The sequence below is a fragment of the Convolutriloba macropyga genome, chromosome 2 (assembly GCF_964194025.1).
Source record: "Convolutriloba macropyga chromosome 2, txConMacr16.3, whole genome shotgun sequence".
NCBI classification, from domain to species: domain Eukaryota; kingdom Metazoa; phylum Xenacoelomorpha; order Acoela; family Convolutidae; genus Convolutriloba; species Convolutriloba macropyga.
This window is the reverse complement of record NC_134469.1, coordinates 8,271,559-8,291,331: the sequence shown is the minus strand read 5'-3', so window position 1 is coordinate 8,291,331 and position 19,773 is coordinate 8,271,559. Positions and strand designations below refer to the sequence as shown.

At 36.3% G+C, this 19,773-nt stretch overlaps 1 protein-coding gene across 1 annotated transcript; it reads right to left on the bottom strand.

Moving 5' to 3' along the window:
• Positions 1-716: 716 nt before the first annotated feature.
• LOC142356200 (protein MON2 homolog) lies at positions 717-19,652 on the bottom strand. Its single transcript, XM_075408156.1, has 8 exons — positions 19,572-19,652; positions 12,559-13,867; positions 9,944-10,076; positions 9,277-9,484; positions 6,381-8,858; positions 5,438-5,625; positions 4,508-4,722; positions 717-1,299 (listed from the first exon to the last, which is right to left on the bottom strand). Exons 2-8 carry the CDS (start codon positions 13,844-13,846, stop codon positions 938-940), a joined length of 4,872 nt encoding a protein of 1,623 aa, XP_075264271.1. The 5' UTR covers positions 13,847-13,867; positions 19,572-19,652; the 3' UTR covers positions 717-937.
• Between the last annotated feature and the right edge of the window lie 121 nt (positions 19,653-19,773).

The following is a 19,773-nucleotide window of genomic DNA, read 5'->3' as shown; positions in this document are numbered from 1 at the left end:
AAAACTTATGAGAACAAAGATCAAGTACCGTGCATCTAAAAATGGGCTTTATGGGTTTATCCCGTTTCTATTTCTGACTGATTTTTTTATACTGACTCTCTTCATTTTGAATTGCTTTGCTGAGCAGCTGCTGTTTAAAAGGACTTTGAGTAGAATGAAAGAAGAGTGAAACTAGACTAGAGAAGTCAAAAAGATTTCACGTAAAATTTCGAAAAGCGGCAAAATGGGTACAGCGAAAAAAAGTTCGACGAAGTAAAAAAAATAGGAGCGCTATAATAGCCGGCAGAGAAGATGAGGGTGGCTATTAAAAATACCTCACGTTAAAAAGAGGCATTCAAGATTACTGACAAAAACACCCGTTTAAGTCAGAACTTTTTTAAACTGACTAATTTCCATGGCCCATTGTTTCCAGGTTGACGGCATTAGGGATGAAAAATAAATATAGCACAAACAGTAAAAGGTTCTGGAAGGCACAATAACGCTCCCAAAAAACTTGTTCTTCCGAACACAAAGTTAAGCTTTAAATTTGATACACCGAGCACTTCAGAACTAGTACAGAATTCATTACTCGTCAACTCACTGCCCGTGGGCTCGCCAATTTCTTCGACAAAACGTCAGATGAGTCACGCTTTAAATAGCACAAGGCCCTATAAATAAGACCCCATATATATTTAACTTAAATTTGCTCAATTGGTTTTCGCCAACCTCCAAAAATCTCGCAAATAAGAAATTTAATTCAATATAGATTCTTTAGTCTATTTTTACATATAGTCATCATTCGAAGGTCAACAGAGGATTACTGTTTTATCTACAGTCAATTGATATATTTAATACTCACTATAAGTACAACATAAAATCTCTCAAACCCTTCACCCAAACAGTTTTGAGTTCCAATTTAATTTAAAACAAGTTTTGCAGTTGCGTGGAACCTGCTTTTCTAAACAGCTGAGTGACCGCAACCTGCTGATGATAGGAAGGGTCGGAACTCGTGGAGTACATTGCGAACCATTGGGTGAATATGGGACGCATTTGTCGCTGTCAGGTCAAGCAAAAGAGGGTAAAGGTCAAACACCCTCTGCCAAATATCTTCATCCACATTTTGTTTGTTCATAACAGCAGAGAGGGACTGAAGAAAGGTCGTGATTGCTTTCAATACAAATGCCATTTCCACCATTCGGGGTTTGGGCAAGGGAAGTTTACCCGATTTTCGCTCGTCATCCAGGAATTTGGAAAGAACCTCAGAACACCTCGTCAACAGAGCCTCCAGAGCCAGTCGAGTTATTGCACTTTCTTCAGACACTAAAAAGGTATTCATTCAATAAAGACCTTGGAAAAATGTGCCTAAGAATTAATTTTGCCTAAAATAGATATTTACTTGTAAACTTGAACTCTGGTGACTTTTAAATAAGTCACTGTACTTAAACAAAAACAAGGAGGCTCGGTAATGTGCGTTCGCACATGATGTTCCCACCCCGCCCATCCACGTTTCGATTTATTAGTCTACCAAATGAGGAAGAGACAGAAATGGTTCAAAAACTCTCATATCTTTCTGCAAACAATTCAGTGAAAAAATTAAGCTGGATTAGAGAGCCGATGATACTTTCCAGTAATGAGAGTACTGGACGAGACAAACCCAAAAACAAATACTAGCAAACATTAATTCCGACAGAAACTTGATGATTTTTTTTAAAAAAACAGAAAATAACAAAATGAAGAAGAAATCTGATAAAAAATGATCTAAACAAATCAACCTGTCCTTCATTAAAAGTTAATCTGATAAGATATAATACCTCTAAATAATGAGACTTGGTGACAGACCGACAATAAAGAGCAAAACGGACAAAGTTCAAAAATACAATTCTCATTTTTTGAAAACAACCAATTTAAAATGATTGAAGCAATTGAGACTTGTCGTTATCCGCAAGACGTTGGACGACTAAAAAACTAACAGTGCCAATTGGGCCAAATCGTTAGTGTCATAATCTGGAAAGGAAAGAAAACTCAAAATGAGCGAATTTCCAAAAATCAAATTTTCTAATAAAAATGTGTAGTACCAAAGCCAAGGAATCATTCGTTCAAAATAAAACTATAATAAAGATAGGATCTTGATTTACTGGAAAGAGGATGCAAACTATCGTTACAGACACCAAGTTACAAAATGGAAAGAAATAATATAAAGTGACATAGCTCAAAAATCAACTAATTTTTTAAAAGAAATATTTTCAACAAACCTAAAATTACAACAAACCATAAGTTTTGAACTTAAAACAAACAAAGATCAATTTGCAACAGCTCAGGAAACCAGTTGTACTTGTTAGTATTGCAGCGAAATCATAGGACGACAAAAACAGCAAATACAGAAAAATTAGAAAAATCACAAACAATTTATCGAAGCCACAGTGTTGAAGCCATTATATCTATAATAAATTATAAATTAAAAACCATTAAATTTAAAATGACGAAAGCGATTAATGATTTGTCTTAGTCTTTTTTTGATTTTAACTGGGCCTTCTAGGTGAAGAAAAGACAAAAAAGTGGAAAAGAGAAAAAAAAGAACCACAAATACTGACCAGTATCGGAAACACAAATAAATTCTTATAAAAACACATTTCTAAGCTCCATAGACATCTGTCAAAACATAACCAACTGCAAAAATAATGATCAGAGCAACAGAAAATTGATTAGTTGCGTCAATAATAAGACTTAGTTACTCGTTGACTACAATGTTAACAAGAAATGGTAAAACAAAAATGTTTTCTTTAAAGAAAATAATTGAAAGTCTTCAAAACCGTTAACTCTAAACTGAACTCAGGAAATAGATTCGGTTAAAAAATCGTGGAAGCGTTCAAAGCTTTTGATTGTTAAAAATGTACCGAACGACAACAAAAACATTTAGAGGCAAAAACAAAAAAATTCTACAAAATTTTGTGAGAGCACGGATGCGCAGCCTTTAAAACTACAGGCTATTCACTGAAGTCGTTACACAGGTTCTTTTGCGCATTTATTTAATGTCAGTTGAAACTGTCTTTAGTTTGAACCACAAACAAATAAACCACACTTTGTATAATTTTTAGGTTTATTTTTTCAAAAAACCGGCAAAAATTTAATTCCAGAAAACTCGTACGGGAAGCAAATTTACAGCTGTCTTTTCAGAGTTTTCGAGGATGGTGGCAGCAGGCGTTAAATCTCTACTTCCTGCAAATCCAAACGAAGTAAGAAACAAAGGCTTATTTGGAGCCTTTTTGAGTTCAAAAAAAAGTCTCAAAATCGAAAAATTTAGCAAAAATATTAACCAACAAGATCGATTAAAACAAATTGGCAAGCCTTTAGCAACGAGTTTTAGCAAAATTAACGAAAATTTAGTCAAAACTACGGAAAATATGAATAACATAGCTGGCAGATTGCCAGAAAATAGTCGCAATAGATTCGTAGATCGGCAGTCTAAAAAAAACAGTAAAAACGACAGGCAAAAAACTCGTCTTTTCATTGAAGGCTGATCTATTATATTTTGATTAAAAATCTGTATAAGTTATTGCTGCCTCTATTAGCTGATCTCAAATAACCTTCATTTAGAGTGACACACACACCCATTTGACCTTATCTCTTTGAATTAAAGTAAATAAAAGTCAATTTCAAAGTGAGGAAATCATTTTTGAGAGTGAGGTAAGTCAAGTGTGACCAAAAATTTAATCACGCGGATGAACAAAAAAACTCGCTCCACTAAGAGCGAAAAATGACGTCACACACGCACTTCAGTTGAAATTGCATGAACGAATGAACAAAAAGTGGCTGTGACGTCATATGGTCGTAACAAAAATCATGACGACGAAATAAAAAAAAACCAAGAGAAGGCCAATAATAGCCCCAGCTATCGCTGTGCGGCTATTAAAAAACAACGGCATTCACTCTACTTTTCTCAAAAGTTTAAACCTCGATGACTCCCCGTAAAATGCGAATATCAGAAAAATCTTGTTAATTCAATATTCTACACTGGACGAGCTTTCTAATGATACCAGTCTCAACTTTCTACGATGAATATATCGATCGGTCAAAATTGTCTGAACAAAAAAAACATTTGAGTATTTAGTTCCTCCCCCCACATGTGGGTCGGAAAAAAATGCTAGCTTCAAATTTCTTTGAGCAAGAAAGCTTCATTCAAAAATGAGGGTTAGTTTCTGCCGCTATCAAATTTCAAAAAAGCTATTCAATAGGTCAAACTGTTAATTTCTCAGAACCTCTTTCAATATGAACGACAGAAATCAGCGAAAACTTTTTTAGTTAATGCCAGAAGGAAATATAAAGTAAAGAAATAGAACCCATAACGGATCGTTCTGTTCGACCCCCCAGTTACAGAGCACGTGTCATTGCATAGTAAATTATCATGTAAAAACATGGCACCTGCGTCTGCGGGGTGCAAATAATATGCACCCATTGAGCTGGGGGCACAAAGGGGAAAGATCCACCATAACTGTGGCTACTTTTCACGTGATCTAACTAAAAGGCTGACCTTTGCTGTGTTTAGTGTTGTTGTGCTCACTAAATGAGAAGTGTAGGAGCGTCTGAAAACAGGTACGTGCAAAGTCCTCTCTCAATTTCTTGCCAAGGTCTATGTCGAGGAAAGATGCATTTGCTGCTGAATGTATGCTGCCCCTGTTTAGTATCTCCATCACCCTAGCCACAAACTGCTTCGGAATGCTCTTAGCACATGGCAGCACTTCACTGCTGTAACAAGAGATAAAACAGAGTTATTGCAAGAGAAAATGTACAAAAAGAGTTGACATCTATCACCCATGCACTCGTTTTTTTTTGTGAAATCTTTTTTATGATATTGATGAGTCACGACGTTTTCCTGATCTAATCTGAACAAACTTTTAACAGTTGCAAATTTAAAAAATTTTCAAGTTGCAGGGACGCCGTTCGAATTTTGCATGTCAACTCCAAACATTCTCCTTTTAGGGTCTGTTCCTCTAATCCACGTTAAAAAAACGCTCTCCATTATCGTATCAGGGGCTATAGGTACATTAATCACTAGATGGGGGGCTGCAATAGTAAAGATTGTACTTCAATAATGAGAAAAGGGAAGTCGGATCTGTTTCCTTCCCCTTCTCTCCTATCCCTTTTCCCAATATTCACGAGCGTATGCGAATAAACTAATGATCGTTTTTGCACTACTGATGTTTTGCATCGTCTAAAAAGAGCTGGGGTCTTTCCCATTATACCCCCCTCATGAATTTATAGCCCCCCATTATGGTATATTTACCATGATTGGGGGTGGGGGGGCTATAGTTTATCTGACCACTAAGCTGAGGGGGGCTATAATGGGAAAGACTCAAGAGCTGTAACGACCCTTTAAAATTTTAATAATTATTGGGTTGTCAATGTAGTAGTTAGAATTCATCAGATTCTACAGTTAAGAAGCATTTAACAAATCTGCTACCTGATGAGGTTGATGAGTTGTACATCATATGACTCGTCACTCTGGTGTTCCTCCAGACTCATGTTTGCCGGTGCACTGGTCTTGGGGAAGAGGAACTCCTCAATACACATGGCTAGCTCAGGCCACATCTCTCTAAAGTGCTCCTCGTTAGCAGACTGGGTAGCCACCGGCAGACCAGTTATTATCACCTGTATAATAACCTTGTATTATAACCAGTATTATAACATTGAACCTAAACTAGTATGGTTCACTGAGGGAGGTTGGCGGGGACTGATAGGGTCAAACTTTTAAAACTAAGAACCGCCCTCCACACCCTGAAAGTGTCTCCTCGAAACAGTGTTGGCGAATCGCATTCTTGGAGGTTAGTAAAGCGTAAGGCTCTAAGAGAGCTGCTCAGCCTCTTAATGCCCTCAGGGCTCCATCTGTTTATCCCGTTTCTGAGGACGAAAACTCAAAACGGGTCAGACAAAAATCGTTCAAGCCAACAATTGCATAAAAAGACCATATGACTAAAAATTGATACAAAATCGTTTGAGAGCAATTAATGAAGATCTGTTCTTCAATGCGGGAAGTTTCACGTTCATTTTCTAAAATCATGTTATGCCGAGCATATTATACCGAAAGCGCCAAGTATACTTCACATACAAACTGAAACATTACTGAAAATGATTTCTAACTTTTTCGAGATAAACCTAATTTTTTAAATGATTAAATTTGGTATGACACAGCTTTGCATTCAAATTCCATTCAAGTGCCTTTCTAACAACACCAAGATCACGAACATACAAACTCACATTTTGAGAACCTTCAAATTGTGTATTTAAAGCAAGTTAACGTGACTTAAGGAGTCTCTTCTAAGTTCTGGCTTAAAATCTCGAAATCTCACACAGTTCATGCAAAGAACTCCCAGTGGCTTAAATAAAATCATGCAGCCCAAACTTACCTTCATCAAAGCAGCTAGAGCACATTTCCACGTTGATTTGGAACTGCATGCATACTTCATACTAAGTGGCTTGCGACACGCCCCCACAATCTTCTGCATAATCTTCTCTTTAACCACTCTCTGATTCGAATAAGTCTTGGAGTACAACTCCACCAACAGTCGCATACATTTCTCTGAGAATGCAGTACAGCTGACTTGCACCAGCTCACCATTCGAGTTCGCGTTAGAATTAGCTCTGTAGGTTGCCGGAACGTTCAGGTCAATTATGCGGCTTTTCAATCCACCGTAACTCGGAATCTCACACGCGAATGTCGACAGGTTGTTTAACAGCATATATAATGTGGGCAAAAGGGGCCAGTCATTACTGTTGGGAGGGTCTAAGATTAGTCCGGCTGTTGCCGTTAGACAGTTTATAACTGTCGTCTGCAACGGGCTCATTCCGTTCGATTCTGGGTTAGAAGCCAGCATGAAAATCGCAGTCGAGTCACTGGGTAAAGGGATAGACACCGTAGCTGTGATATAAACCCCAAAACTTTCAAAGTCATTTTTGGTGAAGACTTTCTTCAATGTTGTGAATATAGGAACGAATTGAGTTGCGTAGGTCGTCAAGAATTGTTGACTGGGAACAAAAACTGAGCTCTGCGAATTCTTGGTTTGCTGAGAGTTTGCGGGCAAATTTACGGGTTGTAGAAGCTCTTTACCCATTCCCACCCACGCTGCCCAAATCGGGGTCCAAAGTTTTACGTCATCGCTGACAGTACCCAAAACTTCCACTAAATCTTGGAAACACTTAATCGCTGCGTTAGACACTTCAGTGTTTTTACATAATGAGCAAAATTGTCTCAATTCATTTGTCAAGTTTTTCCATATCTCTTCAAATCCCGATACTTTGAATAGAGTTTCCTTGAAAGACACGAAAATCTTGCAGACTCCGTTCAGACATATCACAACAGTTTCTGACCACTGCTTTTCAGGCGTATCGCGCGAATGGTGAACTAAAAGATCCCGCTTCACCACGTCAGAGCATGCTAACGTATAACTTTTACTAACTTCGGTCAACAAAGTAAACATAACGGTCCAGATGACCGTATGCCAGAATTTGACATCCATCGAAGCGCTGTGGACATTGATAGTTCCGAAGAGAGTCTGTGCCGCACTTTTCCTAACTGGTGGTCTTTCGTCACAACATAAATCTGCCAACCTCACAAACAACGCCAAAATGTAATCATTGACCTTCTGAGTTTGACTCGCTTTTTCCTTCATCAAATCTGATTCTATATTTTTATAGTTATGGAAAATATAGTCTGATATATTCCATAGAATCTCAACAGCCGTTAAACTAATGTTCAATTCTGCGCGCTGGTTTCCAAATTTGGAGGCCGAATTAATACATTGAAGAAGTGAGCTTGCAGGCAGCGAATGCAAGAAATCGCTAACGACCAATTGCAAACTAATAAACGCTGTTTTAACCAACCCGTCACATGAAGGTTCCACGTCAAAAGATTCGATCACGTACAGCAAAATAGGCCAACCGCAAATTAATTGCTGCCCGTTAGTCTGTAAGATCTGATGAACACATTCTAACTGCTTCAGTCTAACATCAGGATAATGAATTGTGCACATTTTAGACAGTGGGTTCAGCAAATCAAGTTGCAGTTTCTGATCACCCGACTTTTTGTCGTTTCGAATGTGATGACATAACGCTGTCCTGACTAACTGTGTGAACGCATCCGCCGCGTAGCATCTCATATACGCATTTTGGTTCTGGCATAACTCTAAGAAATGCGACGATAGAGTTTCCCACAAACAATCCACGCGATATAGATTAACCAGACCGGTTTCCAGCAACTTTGCGGGTCCAAAAAGCGACGGTTCTTTGATAACTGTAGCCGACTGAATGGCTGATTTTGAAATAGCTATAAGCGCTGATATAACAAAGTCAAGCTGTTCCTTTTCAAGCTCTTTCGTGGACGTGAAAACCTTCGAAAGCCTCATAGTAAGGTCCGGAATCTCGCTTAAAGCAACAGCCGTAATTACAGTGTTTGTTTTCTCGCCCAAAGAAGCAGCAGCTTTCAAAATGCCTCCCATGGATGGTTTCAAGCATAGAATCCATACGAAATGCTCCAATGTCTTCAGCACAAATGTCCAAGAACTATCAAAACTAGCACCCTGTTCCGAGGTCACATTTAAAAGAGCATTCATACACTGCAAGTTTTTCGATGTGAGGGATACGTTTTGTGGAGAGCTCCGACCAGGAACCGCAAGACCATGACTTATAGCCACAATTTGAGAATTAGCGTTTTTGTTCTCTTCGGTGAAATTGAAGAATGCAGCAATGCTTTGGGTGGTGTTTGAAGGGTCGAATGATTCTAGGAAAAGAGGAGCGTAACTGGAAGGCAAGCAAGCTTTGCAGAGGTAGGCAATGAACGCGTCTCTTGAAGAAACCAGTCCTATTTCACCCGAGAACTTGACGAAACTCTGAAAAAGATGAATGCATATGAAGTATACTATTTCCCAGTTTGGTCTAAAGTACCGAGGTTGACTTAAGTTCCCAAAATCGAATCATCATTTTTTACAGAAAATACGTCCAAGCAAATTAGAATCTAAATGCACGATTGAAATCCTACGCGATATTCAAATCTAATAGTCACGAGTTTTATTTTCAAACCTTGGATCTCAGAAATGCATTAAAACGCCAGAAATTGGCCTCATACAGTATTTGAATTTGGAAATGATAAAAAAAACTGCTAAGCTCTCCGCTAAACAAATATTTCCATAAATTGCTATCAAATCCATTAAAATTTGCATTACTCTGAGGATTGTTTTGCCTTTTACTAGTCAAAGCCTGGTTTGAATTTGAAAACAAACTTACTAATGCATTTGTGTCTGGACTAACCTGGAATGCTTTGAGCACAGTTTCAACAACAGGCTGATCTGATCCAGCTTCCAGAAAGAGACAGAGAGGGGGCATTATGCCCAGCCACGCTGAGGCTATCAGCTCATGCAGCAGACTCTTCTTCTCTTTTTCCAACTGGGAGAAGCGGCCTGATGACGCAGACGCCGAAACATCATCAGAAGAGTCGTCATCGGAAGCCAAGTCCTCACTTAAATCAGGTCGCGTCAAAAAAATGTGTTAAAAATGATTACTTGTCTACATTTAACCAACTATAATACAGGCCCATTAAAATGTGAGCGCCCCAATCAATGATAGTTCTATTTGCTTATTTCAATCTTTCTGATACCATTGATAAGCAGGTCATGATTTAAATTACTGAAAAGGTGGACGGCGTATTGACCGACAGAGCAGTCAGCTGACAACAAGCAAATGAGAATTTTATCCGGTAATTTACATAAACTGAGCACAAATTCTCAAGCTGTGATCGGCCAATTTAAAGCAGTACTTCGTAGGCGGGAAATATGCGGCACAGTTTTAACCAACTAGCGCAATGATGGTCTATCCCTGGTTGCAGCTATCTGTCCGTTAAAATTCTCAAAATTTCTTTGTCGGCAATTTTGTTAGCACCCACTGAACATTGATGAAAAAATTCAAAAAAACGTGGTACCTGAATATGTTATTGAGGCTTCTGACGATATCTAGTATGCATATGTAGGCAACAGAAACAGCGTATCCATCTGGGATTGGAGGAATGTCGCTCCTGTCCATTGCATCCACAAACATGTTCTTCATACTAGTTCCTAAACAAACAATACACAATTCAATTTGACATTTTCCTATCAGACCACTGAAGACATTAAAACAGACCGGCATCATAGGCTTGAATTGAACAATATCTTGTATATTAAAAGAACGCTCGATAATGTGCACAAACAAGGTTCCTCTCATCCACAAACCTCAGAAAACCCGAAAAAGTTCTCTTCAATGTTTGATAATAAAAATGACAGACTGTTTAAACTGGCATGTTTTTGTAGAGCTTTTAAGGTATCAAGAAATCGTCTTGAATTCTCACTAATTTTTTTTAAAATCAAGATTTTTAAGGACAAAAGATATTTACATAACATGAAGTAACGCTTCTACAGGATGATCGAAAATTTCAATAGTCAAATTTCTTTCACTTGAAATTTTTACTGAAAGCAAAAAAATAAAGGTTGTAGGGGCTCCAGTCAATTTTAGCCTGCTTATGGTGGGGGTGGTACAAGCCAAGCAAAATGTCATCAGGAGCTATTTTTTGACAACTACTAAAACGATCGAAAAAATGGTGGTTAACTGCCGCAACTTCAAGTTTGAGTTATCGTCTTCAAATCTGAATGAGAGAATTTTAGATCATGCAAAAAAAAAATTCAAGCGTGGAAAAGTCACTCGAAAAGTCAAATCGGTCAGGCGAGCAAAGGAATATTCTAAAAAAAACGGTGGTCAAAACTTTTGCTTAAAAACATTTCCGCTAGCCAAACCAATGTTATGCAAGTGATTGATTTGAGAGCATCTTTTAACCTCTACAGTTGCATTTAAAAGTAGAATAAATGAGCAAAAAATGAATTCAAAACCACCATTTTTTCTGTTATAACTAGCAACATGCAAGACTATCAATTTGGCGATTTCACCTTACATTTTCCTTCCACAGATGAAATAGATGTTAGAAAATTTGCACGTTAGGGAAAACTGCATCGCATAAAAGAATTCAATTTTTTGCTAATCGCTTTAGAAATTAAATTTTTATAGAACAAGAAAACACATCAATTCCATGTATCTTGAACTAAGGCAGCTGAAACAAAAAAAAATCTGCAATGAGAAAAATAGATGCAAAATGAATGAAAATACACTTAAAACATAAACCGACTATGTCGGAATAATTGCTCTCGAACGACAGGCGGGCTGAAAAAGATTTGTTTGACCCCGCCGGGATTCGAACAATGGATCTCCCGCGTCTCAACCACAAGCACTGCCCACTCGGCTATCAGTCGCTGTTAGTTGCTCTTTTGCAATCTTTTTATTTTAGCAACAAGCTTTACTTCGGAGTGAGAACAATAAAGATCGAAAGAGTGAAAAAGTCACTTCAGAAGTCAAAGAATGTTCTAGAAGAAAAGCGCAAAAGCGGTCAAGCAAAAAACATGCAGAAAAAATACCAAAACATTTACAAGAATTGCTATGAACTTCGTTTAAGAGCAATTAAATATCTGCTAGATAGTACACGCCCAAATGGTCATCACTTCTTATTTATGTCGTTTTCATACAAATTTGACGAAAATCATTTAAAAATGCATGATTTAGCACAGGTTGGAATTTGAAGGCTAAATTATTCAATAAATCAGTAGGAATTTTTCAGAAGGGTCAAGCCCACTGTTTCAAAAACTTTATGAGCTCAAACAGGTTGTTATATTAAAATGATAAATAGTTCTATCATACAGGCGGAACTGGCCAAATTTTCAGTAAAAATCCTCCAGAAGTAAACCAACATAAAAATCAGTCAACTTCAAGCCTCTACAACTCCATCAAAAACACGACATTCATTAAATCTTCCACTTAAATTATACGGCAATAGGACAGCTTTCTAATGATACCACTCATATTTTTCTGCGTCAAATATATCAATCGCCAAAATTGACTGAACAAAAAACACGCCGAGTATGAGACGGAGCAGTAATTCAAATCAAAGCAAACTTCAAATCAATTCTATTAAAGATAGCAAGGGAATCGTATAGATCTTATATAATGCAAAAAAAAACATTCACAAAAGCTATTCCAGTGAAATGATCGTAATGATAACGTTTACGTAATGCATTGAATTTCAGCGATTAAATTGAAAGGTGTCAACGAGATAGATCTTTTCGTTTGAAGTCCCGGAAGGTGCTATTCAAGATCATCTGTCGGACTATAGGTTATGGCACAGTACTTTGGGGTTTAAAAAACAAAAAAAATCAGGTACGTTACGTTTAAACTCTGGAGATCGCAAAAATTATATCACTACAAGCCTCTACCGGTACCATATTTTTTTAAGCAAATTTACCATTATTACAAGATTCTCTTTTTACATCCTAACACAGAGTGACCCCTACTTACAAACCTTGGACGACTTGGCAATGACTTGATGACTCGGGAAAGTGTTTTACATTGTGAGCGTACATGAAATTGTCAAAACTATTTTCCACCGCATTCCTCTTCTGTTAAATTGAACACCAAATTTCAGTTACTATTTATAACAATCAATGCGATATATCTTACCTTGGGGATTGGACATGATCGGAATCGAAACACCCTTGTAGAAGAAAGAGACGTCTGTGGTCTGGGACGACGCACCATTTGTATTTGACGTGCTTGACATTGCAAACTGATTCTGAGCCATTACTCCAATCGAAGCGACAATATCCGCGTAAATTTTAGTCGAACTCGACTTCAAATCATATTTCTCGCATATAAGACGAACTAAGTTCGGCTGGGCTATTATGTAGTGTATAATCTCACATGACAGTACTTTGAGCCACTGTGGCTTATCGTTTTCAAGGAATCTTATAAGGTTGCTGAGAAATATCTCGCATTCCATAATTAGGGAATCTATATAACGGGATATAAGAATGTTAACAATTCGGAATAAACGTACAAAAAATCCAAAGTTAAAGTCTTGTTCTGATATGTTGTTTGAGTTCGCTTTGAGCTTAGTGCACGGAGATATAAGTTTAAGAACAACTTTGCAAACATTGTCTTTCACAACTAACATTAAACTTGGACACGTGATCAACTTTTTATGATAGATCTGCAAAATATTTTCCAAAATTTCAATTCCGAGCATTAGCGAAACTTCAGAATTTGTTCTAGGTTGCGATTGCTCGTTCGTAACATTAGTACACAATTCTTTGATGAACGATTCCGCGTCGTGGAGGAATACGGCTTGTTCGGGGGCGGATTCTAGCGGAGTTCCGTCGTCTTTCAACTTTTTCTCATCAATTCTGTCGAAAATAGTGTTCACAAGTTGCTTGACTGTCGCCTCTGCAGTATTAGCTATCACGCCCTCTTTTGAGAAAGTTAAGTTTGTGCATATAGCAATAGCGCGCTGAAGAGCGCCTTTAACAACAATCGTGTCGGTGGTCACCAACTGAAGTAACGTTTGCAAAACTTTGAGCGCCTCCATTTCGACCAAAACTGCCATCATATCCACAATTTTTGACGCCGCGAGCTGCGATATCAAAGACGCTGTAATCAACTTCTGAACTGCTTGCAAACTGATTTGGTTAAGCCGTGCAATTTTCAAATCAACAGCCAGGAGAAACGGTTCTATCAAATCGGAGGATACCTCTCGGATTCCACCTGCTAAGTCCACCGGTTTATTTGTCTGAATACTTCTGATTTTGAGAATGGAAGCATCGCAAAGCTCTTTAATATTTGGGAACTTTCGCTTTGTTTCTGAAGCTGTGAGTCGTAAGTCTGTCAGGAAATTCTCTATCACTTTCTTCAAGTTCAAGTCACCGGAACCTGCGGACGGTGAAGTTTGGGACTGCTGCCCAAAGGAAAACATTGCTGGTTATAATTTATCTATCTGAAATAGATATCAATTAACATAATCCAAATTTTTTAAAATTCTGCTGAGTCGTGTCATGTTTTGACAAAGGACATGTAGTTAACAACTCATGCAAAAGACATGTTTATCAGGCCTGTTTTCTTTTAACAGAAAGTCTACTTTAGATGTATATAAACTTATTCACAATGAGACTCCATACAGTTATTAAATAATATAGGAAGTTAGAACTGGCTAACTGCTCCCGAACGACGGGAAGGCGTCGCCAGGACCAAGGGCTTAAAATTATAAATACTAAATGTGCTAAATTTTTTATCGCTGACTTGGAGCACAGAATCACAAAAAACAAGCATGAAAAAAAACTATATTAGGCGAAAACGAAATCTTATATTAGAAATCTTACGAAATCTTAAATTTATATTAGGCGAGAACGGAAAATCAAAAACGAGGAAGTGGCTTGGCATGTGCTTCGCACAGAAGATACCCCAAGCTACCAAATAACCATTTTATAACGTGATATGAGGGGAGAAGACTTAAAAAAATATTCGACAGATGAGAGATTATAACAGAAAAAAAATAGATTCTCTCAGTTCAAAACCACCGTTGAGAACAAGTTTTGATTTATGATCTGCTAAGCAACAACAATGCCCAAATTGCATTGGATAATACCTTTGAATAACGGCTTCAAAAAATTTAAGAAATCAGAATGAAAAACGAGAATTCTTGTAAATTTTGTAAGTTCATAAAGACAAAAAAGCTGTGCCGATCAGATTTAAATTCGTTTTTGAAACTTATCAAAATTTTTGAAGTTCAATATCCGCCAGCACGATGATTTAGAAATCCGAAATAGTTTTTAAAAGTAGAGGAAATTTATTTCTCACTAAAACAAAGGCTTCGAGAATGTTTGGTTTCAGTTAAATGGCCAAGGTATCTCAAACGATCTTGAAAGTTTCTAATAGTTCTGCTGCTCTTTCAGTGATTACTTTCAGATTTAAATCATTACAAATACACTAGAACTTCACTTCTAAGTGCTAGTCGTCAGCCATATTTTCAACCAGAACTAATTCTTCCAATATTTTTTCAAACTATATATGCAAGGTCGGCTTTTTTTCCCTTCATTCAAACTTTCAATTTTTGTGTACGTATTGTAAAGAAAAAAGTAAAACATTATTTTGCAGCCAATATACTTATTTTGATTTCTATTCATGTTTAAAAGGTGAGCGCTTTGAAAAATTTAAAGAAAAACGTGCAAAGGAAAAACGAAAAGTACGGGAGAAGTTGCGGGTAGGAGGGCAGTACTAAATTATATTAAACGTTATAACTGCTCAGCAAATTTTTAATTAAATCATGCTAATAAAAAACATACTGGATTATACGGTCTTGCTTAAGAACAAAAGTTAAAAATTTCATTGAGAACAAACAAAATACAGAACACAAAATCTGAAAAAAACGAAAAAAAAATTTCGCTGAAAATCTTCACTCCTTTTCTCCTATATTTCTCCTTTTTAGTACTTATTTGGAAATTTTAGTTGTACGTAATGCAATATTTTTCCGCTATGACCAAAACAGAAAACAAAAAAAACAGGAATCGAAAAAGTTTTGAACAGATGCAAAAACATTCTCCTCAAAAATTATACATTTTTTTCTATGAAATCCTATATAAAAATTGTAATCTAGAAACTTGTAGTTATTTCCACAAAATTTTTTTTTTGAAACGGTATACAAATGGATAACTGCGAGAATCCTGAAATGCAAAAACATAGTCTAAACATTTTCTATAGAAAAAAAATTGAGATACTTCCTTCCATTAATTGCTGATTTTTCTGGCCTATTGAAACAAATATTGTCTCTCCACATAAGAGACCCCATATTATTCACTCTTTGATTCAACGCAAATGTATACGACCATTAGCTTAACGTTTCTTATTAACTAAAAAGACCCTAGCCTTTTTTTAGCTCACAAAGTTCTGTGGGCAGTTAAGTGAAACATCGCCCACTCCCTTTAATTCGCTTGACTGGGAATAATTAGATTTGACTGAAAATAGGATGATTAGGACAAAAACAACAAAAGACTCGATTGAGAATTAAAATTAGAAAATCAATTAATTCTATATTCCGTTTATTGTTCCTGTTGCTTCCAGTGACTCAAATTTAAGTTTCACATTGGCGTTTTTAGTTGACTACCAATTTCAGTAAACAGAAAAAGTCAAGGCTTCGTCAGAATAATTTCGCTTCGAATGAAAAAAAAACGAAAACCGTTTGAAAAGTATAAAATCAAATTTTTCTTGTATATTTCTGCGCAAATTTGTCCTTTAACTGTGCAACCTGTCTGTAATTTTTTGTGCACTTAGTTTGACAGCAAAATAACATGCGGTTCTGTAAGGGACATTCGAAAAGATCAGAAAACCGCATAAGGGAAGAACAACAAAAACAATAACAACAAAAATGATTTCTTTGAAACCTTGATTTCAGTGACCTAAATTGTTTTGATTCTACTGCTGTCTTTATTTGTCTGAACCAATTTGTTTAGAGCGCTGATTCAATGCAACCTCTATTAATGTACGTTTTTATGTTTTCCCTTAAAAATAGAAACCGTTCAATTTAAGTGAAGTAGATTTCTTTTTCTTAAAAACCACAAAAAATCCGAGGCCATGCCCTTCAATTACTTAAGGATTTGATTCAACTGAAGTTAATCAAATGGCTCACAAATGCGCAATTCGAAACAAGAAAAAAGTCATTGAGAAAAAAACGCAGAAAAGTTGTAGCTTTTTCAACTTCTCAACTGGGGGTTCGGTTGATTTATTTATAATTCGCGTAATTATTCCGAATTGATTGAATCATCGAAAACTGTGGGACGTGAGTTGGGCCTACCAACTTTTTACGCAAGAGGTCCTATCAGTTTTCAATCATTCACTAGAAACTCACATCAAGTCATTGAAATAAAAATTAAAAGTTTAAAAAACCACTTTCTTCATGTACCAGTCTAACAAAGCAACAGCTGCTGAGTTGAAGATACATTTCGACTTATACATTTTTTTCAAGACTATCAAAGTGACTGCAGCTCAGATGAAAGTTAACAACACACTATACTCTTAACATACCTTGAAGATTGCCAGAAAATATCCCCGATAGCTTCGTAGATCTGCAGTCTCAAAAAAATAGCAAAAAACAGACAATAAATTCTTTTCATTGAATGCAGAGCTGCTATATTTTGATAAAGAATCTGTATAACACGTTGCCGCCTCTTTAGCTGCTCTTAACTGCCAATCAATTAGAGTGGCACACTCACTTCAGCCTATCTCCTTGAATTAAAGTAAAGAAAACTAATTTGAGAGTGAGGAAGTCAATAATGAGAGTGAGCAAATCACGTGTGACAAAAACTAACAAAAACCAAATGAACAAAAGAAATCGCTACACTAAGCGTGAAAAACGACATCACACGCAATTCAACCAAAATTCCATGAAAGAATGAACAAAAAGCAGATTTTAAGTAATTGAGACGTCTTTTGGTAGAAACAAAAATCTGAAGAAATAAAATAAACCGAAAAATTCCGCCGGTAGCAAATTGAAACGTTGGAACTTCACGAGGAAAACCGTAATTGCAGCTCAAAATCAATACGATTTGTCACAAAACGTGAATTCAAACATGAACTCAACCAGATTCGATTTACTAAAATTGGTTAAACCACTCTCACCACCAGAAATATTTGAGAATTGATATCATCGAGCAAGTAAAAATATTCAAAGGCAAAAAAAGTTGCTGAGAGTTATACACAAATAACCAAAACCGAGGCTCCACGAATATTTGCTTAGAGTAATAGAAAAAAAATCACAAAAAACATAACCGACTAACGTCGGGCAAATTGCTCTCAAATGACGAACGAGCGGTTGGCTCCGTCAGTAGCTAGCCATTGTAAACAGATAGAGAGAGAGAGAGCAAGGAATGTTTTCCATGATGAGATTGGACTCTGCAGTTTTCTAGCCTTGTTAGTACTCAAATCGTAGAGAATAAAAACGAAAAAGAAAATTAAAAAGAGTTTACAGGTTTCGCAGTGGAAAAATGATCAACCATTTTAGTCTCTGGAGTTCTGTCATGTAACCCATCTGCCAGACTTAAGAAATTTCGTTGGTCAGTAATGATCGCTAAACTCAAAAGGACAAAAAAATTCAAAAACTTTAAAATCAATTGCAAAATTTAACAAAATCCTGCTAAAAATCGGGATATTTATATCTTCAGAACCATTACAATGTCTCAAGAGACTATTTAGTAACACTATTTCAAGCCTTAAATACTTTCACAGGCTCAAAAAAATCCATAAACTTGGAACATGATAATAATTTTCCGAGAATTCGAAAAAAAATATATCAGAAAGTGCTAAAACCCGAGTCGTTAAAATACTGATTACCATTTCAGCAACTCTAGAAACTATGCGGCAGCTTATTACCAAACTTTGGAGGAAGTCCCTGGCCTCTGCTGCCCGAAAAAGCCAAACAAAAATCAAAAACATTCAAAAAACTTAAAATTGCGAATATTTATTGCGAAAATAGCTTAAATTCGTGATATTAAAATCTTGAACATTTCATTACATCTAGAAACTATGCAGTAACCTATGATCAAACCCTAGAGGGAGGAGGTTTCTTGGATCTTGAGGCTGGAGAAACCTAAAAGAAGACAAAAATTTTCAAGAAACTTAAAAAAATTGCACGTTTTAAAAATGTTGCTAAATTTTGTGATAATAAAAAGATGAAATTTATTCCATTGCCGATAAAAAATGTTCAGTAAATTATTTTATCAAACCCTTAAGAAAGTTTTCTGGCTACTTGGGCTGGAAAAACTTTAATGACAATAAATGTAAAAACAAAAATTGACAAGTTTTGTCGAAAAATGCTAAAATTCGAGACGTTAAAATGTTGAAAACCATTCCATTACCACTAGAAACTATGTAGTAACCCACTATTAAACCCTAAAGGAGGTTCCTTGACACCTAGGGCCGAAGAAACTCAAAAAATGACATATTTTCAAAACACTTGAAAAAAAATTGTGAAAATTAATATAAATTTGCGTTTTTGTTTGGAGTACAAATAGCTCTTAAAATGGTCATAAAAAGTACTTGTCTTGCAAAAGACCTTTATCAACTTTAACCAGCCTCAATTTTAGACTGTTTCAACAAAAAATACGAAAAATGACAAAAAAAATCAAGAAAAATTGCAAAATTTTGGGCTCAAAAACTCCTAAAAATGAAGTTTTGACCTTAAACTACGGCCTTCCCAGTAGCTTCACCACACTCAACACTTTAAGGACTACTAAACGCGGCTATGTGCCTCTAATGAAACTTAATGCCCGCTGGGCGCTTCCTATTTATCCCGTTTTTAAGGACGAAAAGTCAAATGGGTCAGACGAAAAATCGGTCAAGCGAAAAATCGCATGCAAAAAAGACCAACAGGCTAATAAAATTGCTACAAACTTCGTTTGAGAGCAATTAAACAGGAACATTAGGGGGAAGTTTTATTTTTTCACAATTGTATTTTCTATATAGTTTTTTTTAATGATGTACTCTTTAGTACAGCTTTGAAAACTTAGAAGCTCGATTTATTTTCGCTGATTTTTTTAAAATTAAAAATGCCATTTAAAAAATTCCGATCAAAAAATGTCATTTTAAAAAATGTCAAGCTGAAACTTCGTTTTGAGGAGTTAAATCTTCACTATCTCAAAGAGCCAACTTACGAGGATCATTGGTAATTGACCGGTAATAAAACAAATTCAAGAATCGACAAAACAGGTGCACTATTGCCCTAGGAAATTGACATTTCCATAAAGAGAGGAAAATATATCAGATCTAAGCAATGTTCAACTGATGAGAGTTCAAATATAACAAACAGAACACAACATCAAACGAACGAGCATTGCTTTTATTAAATGGTAACTA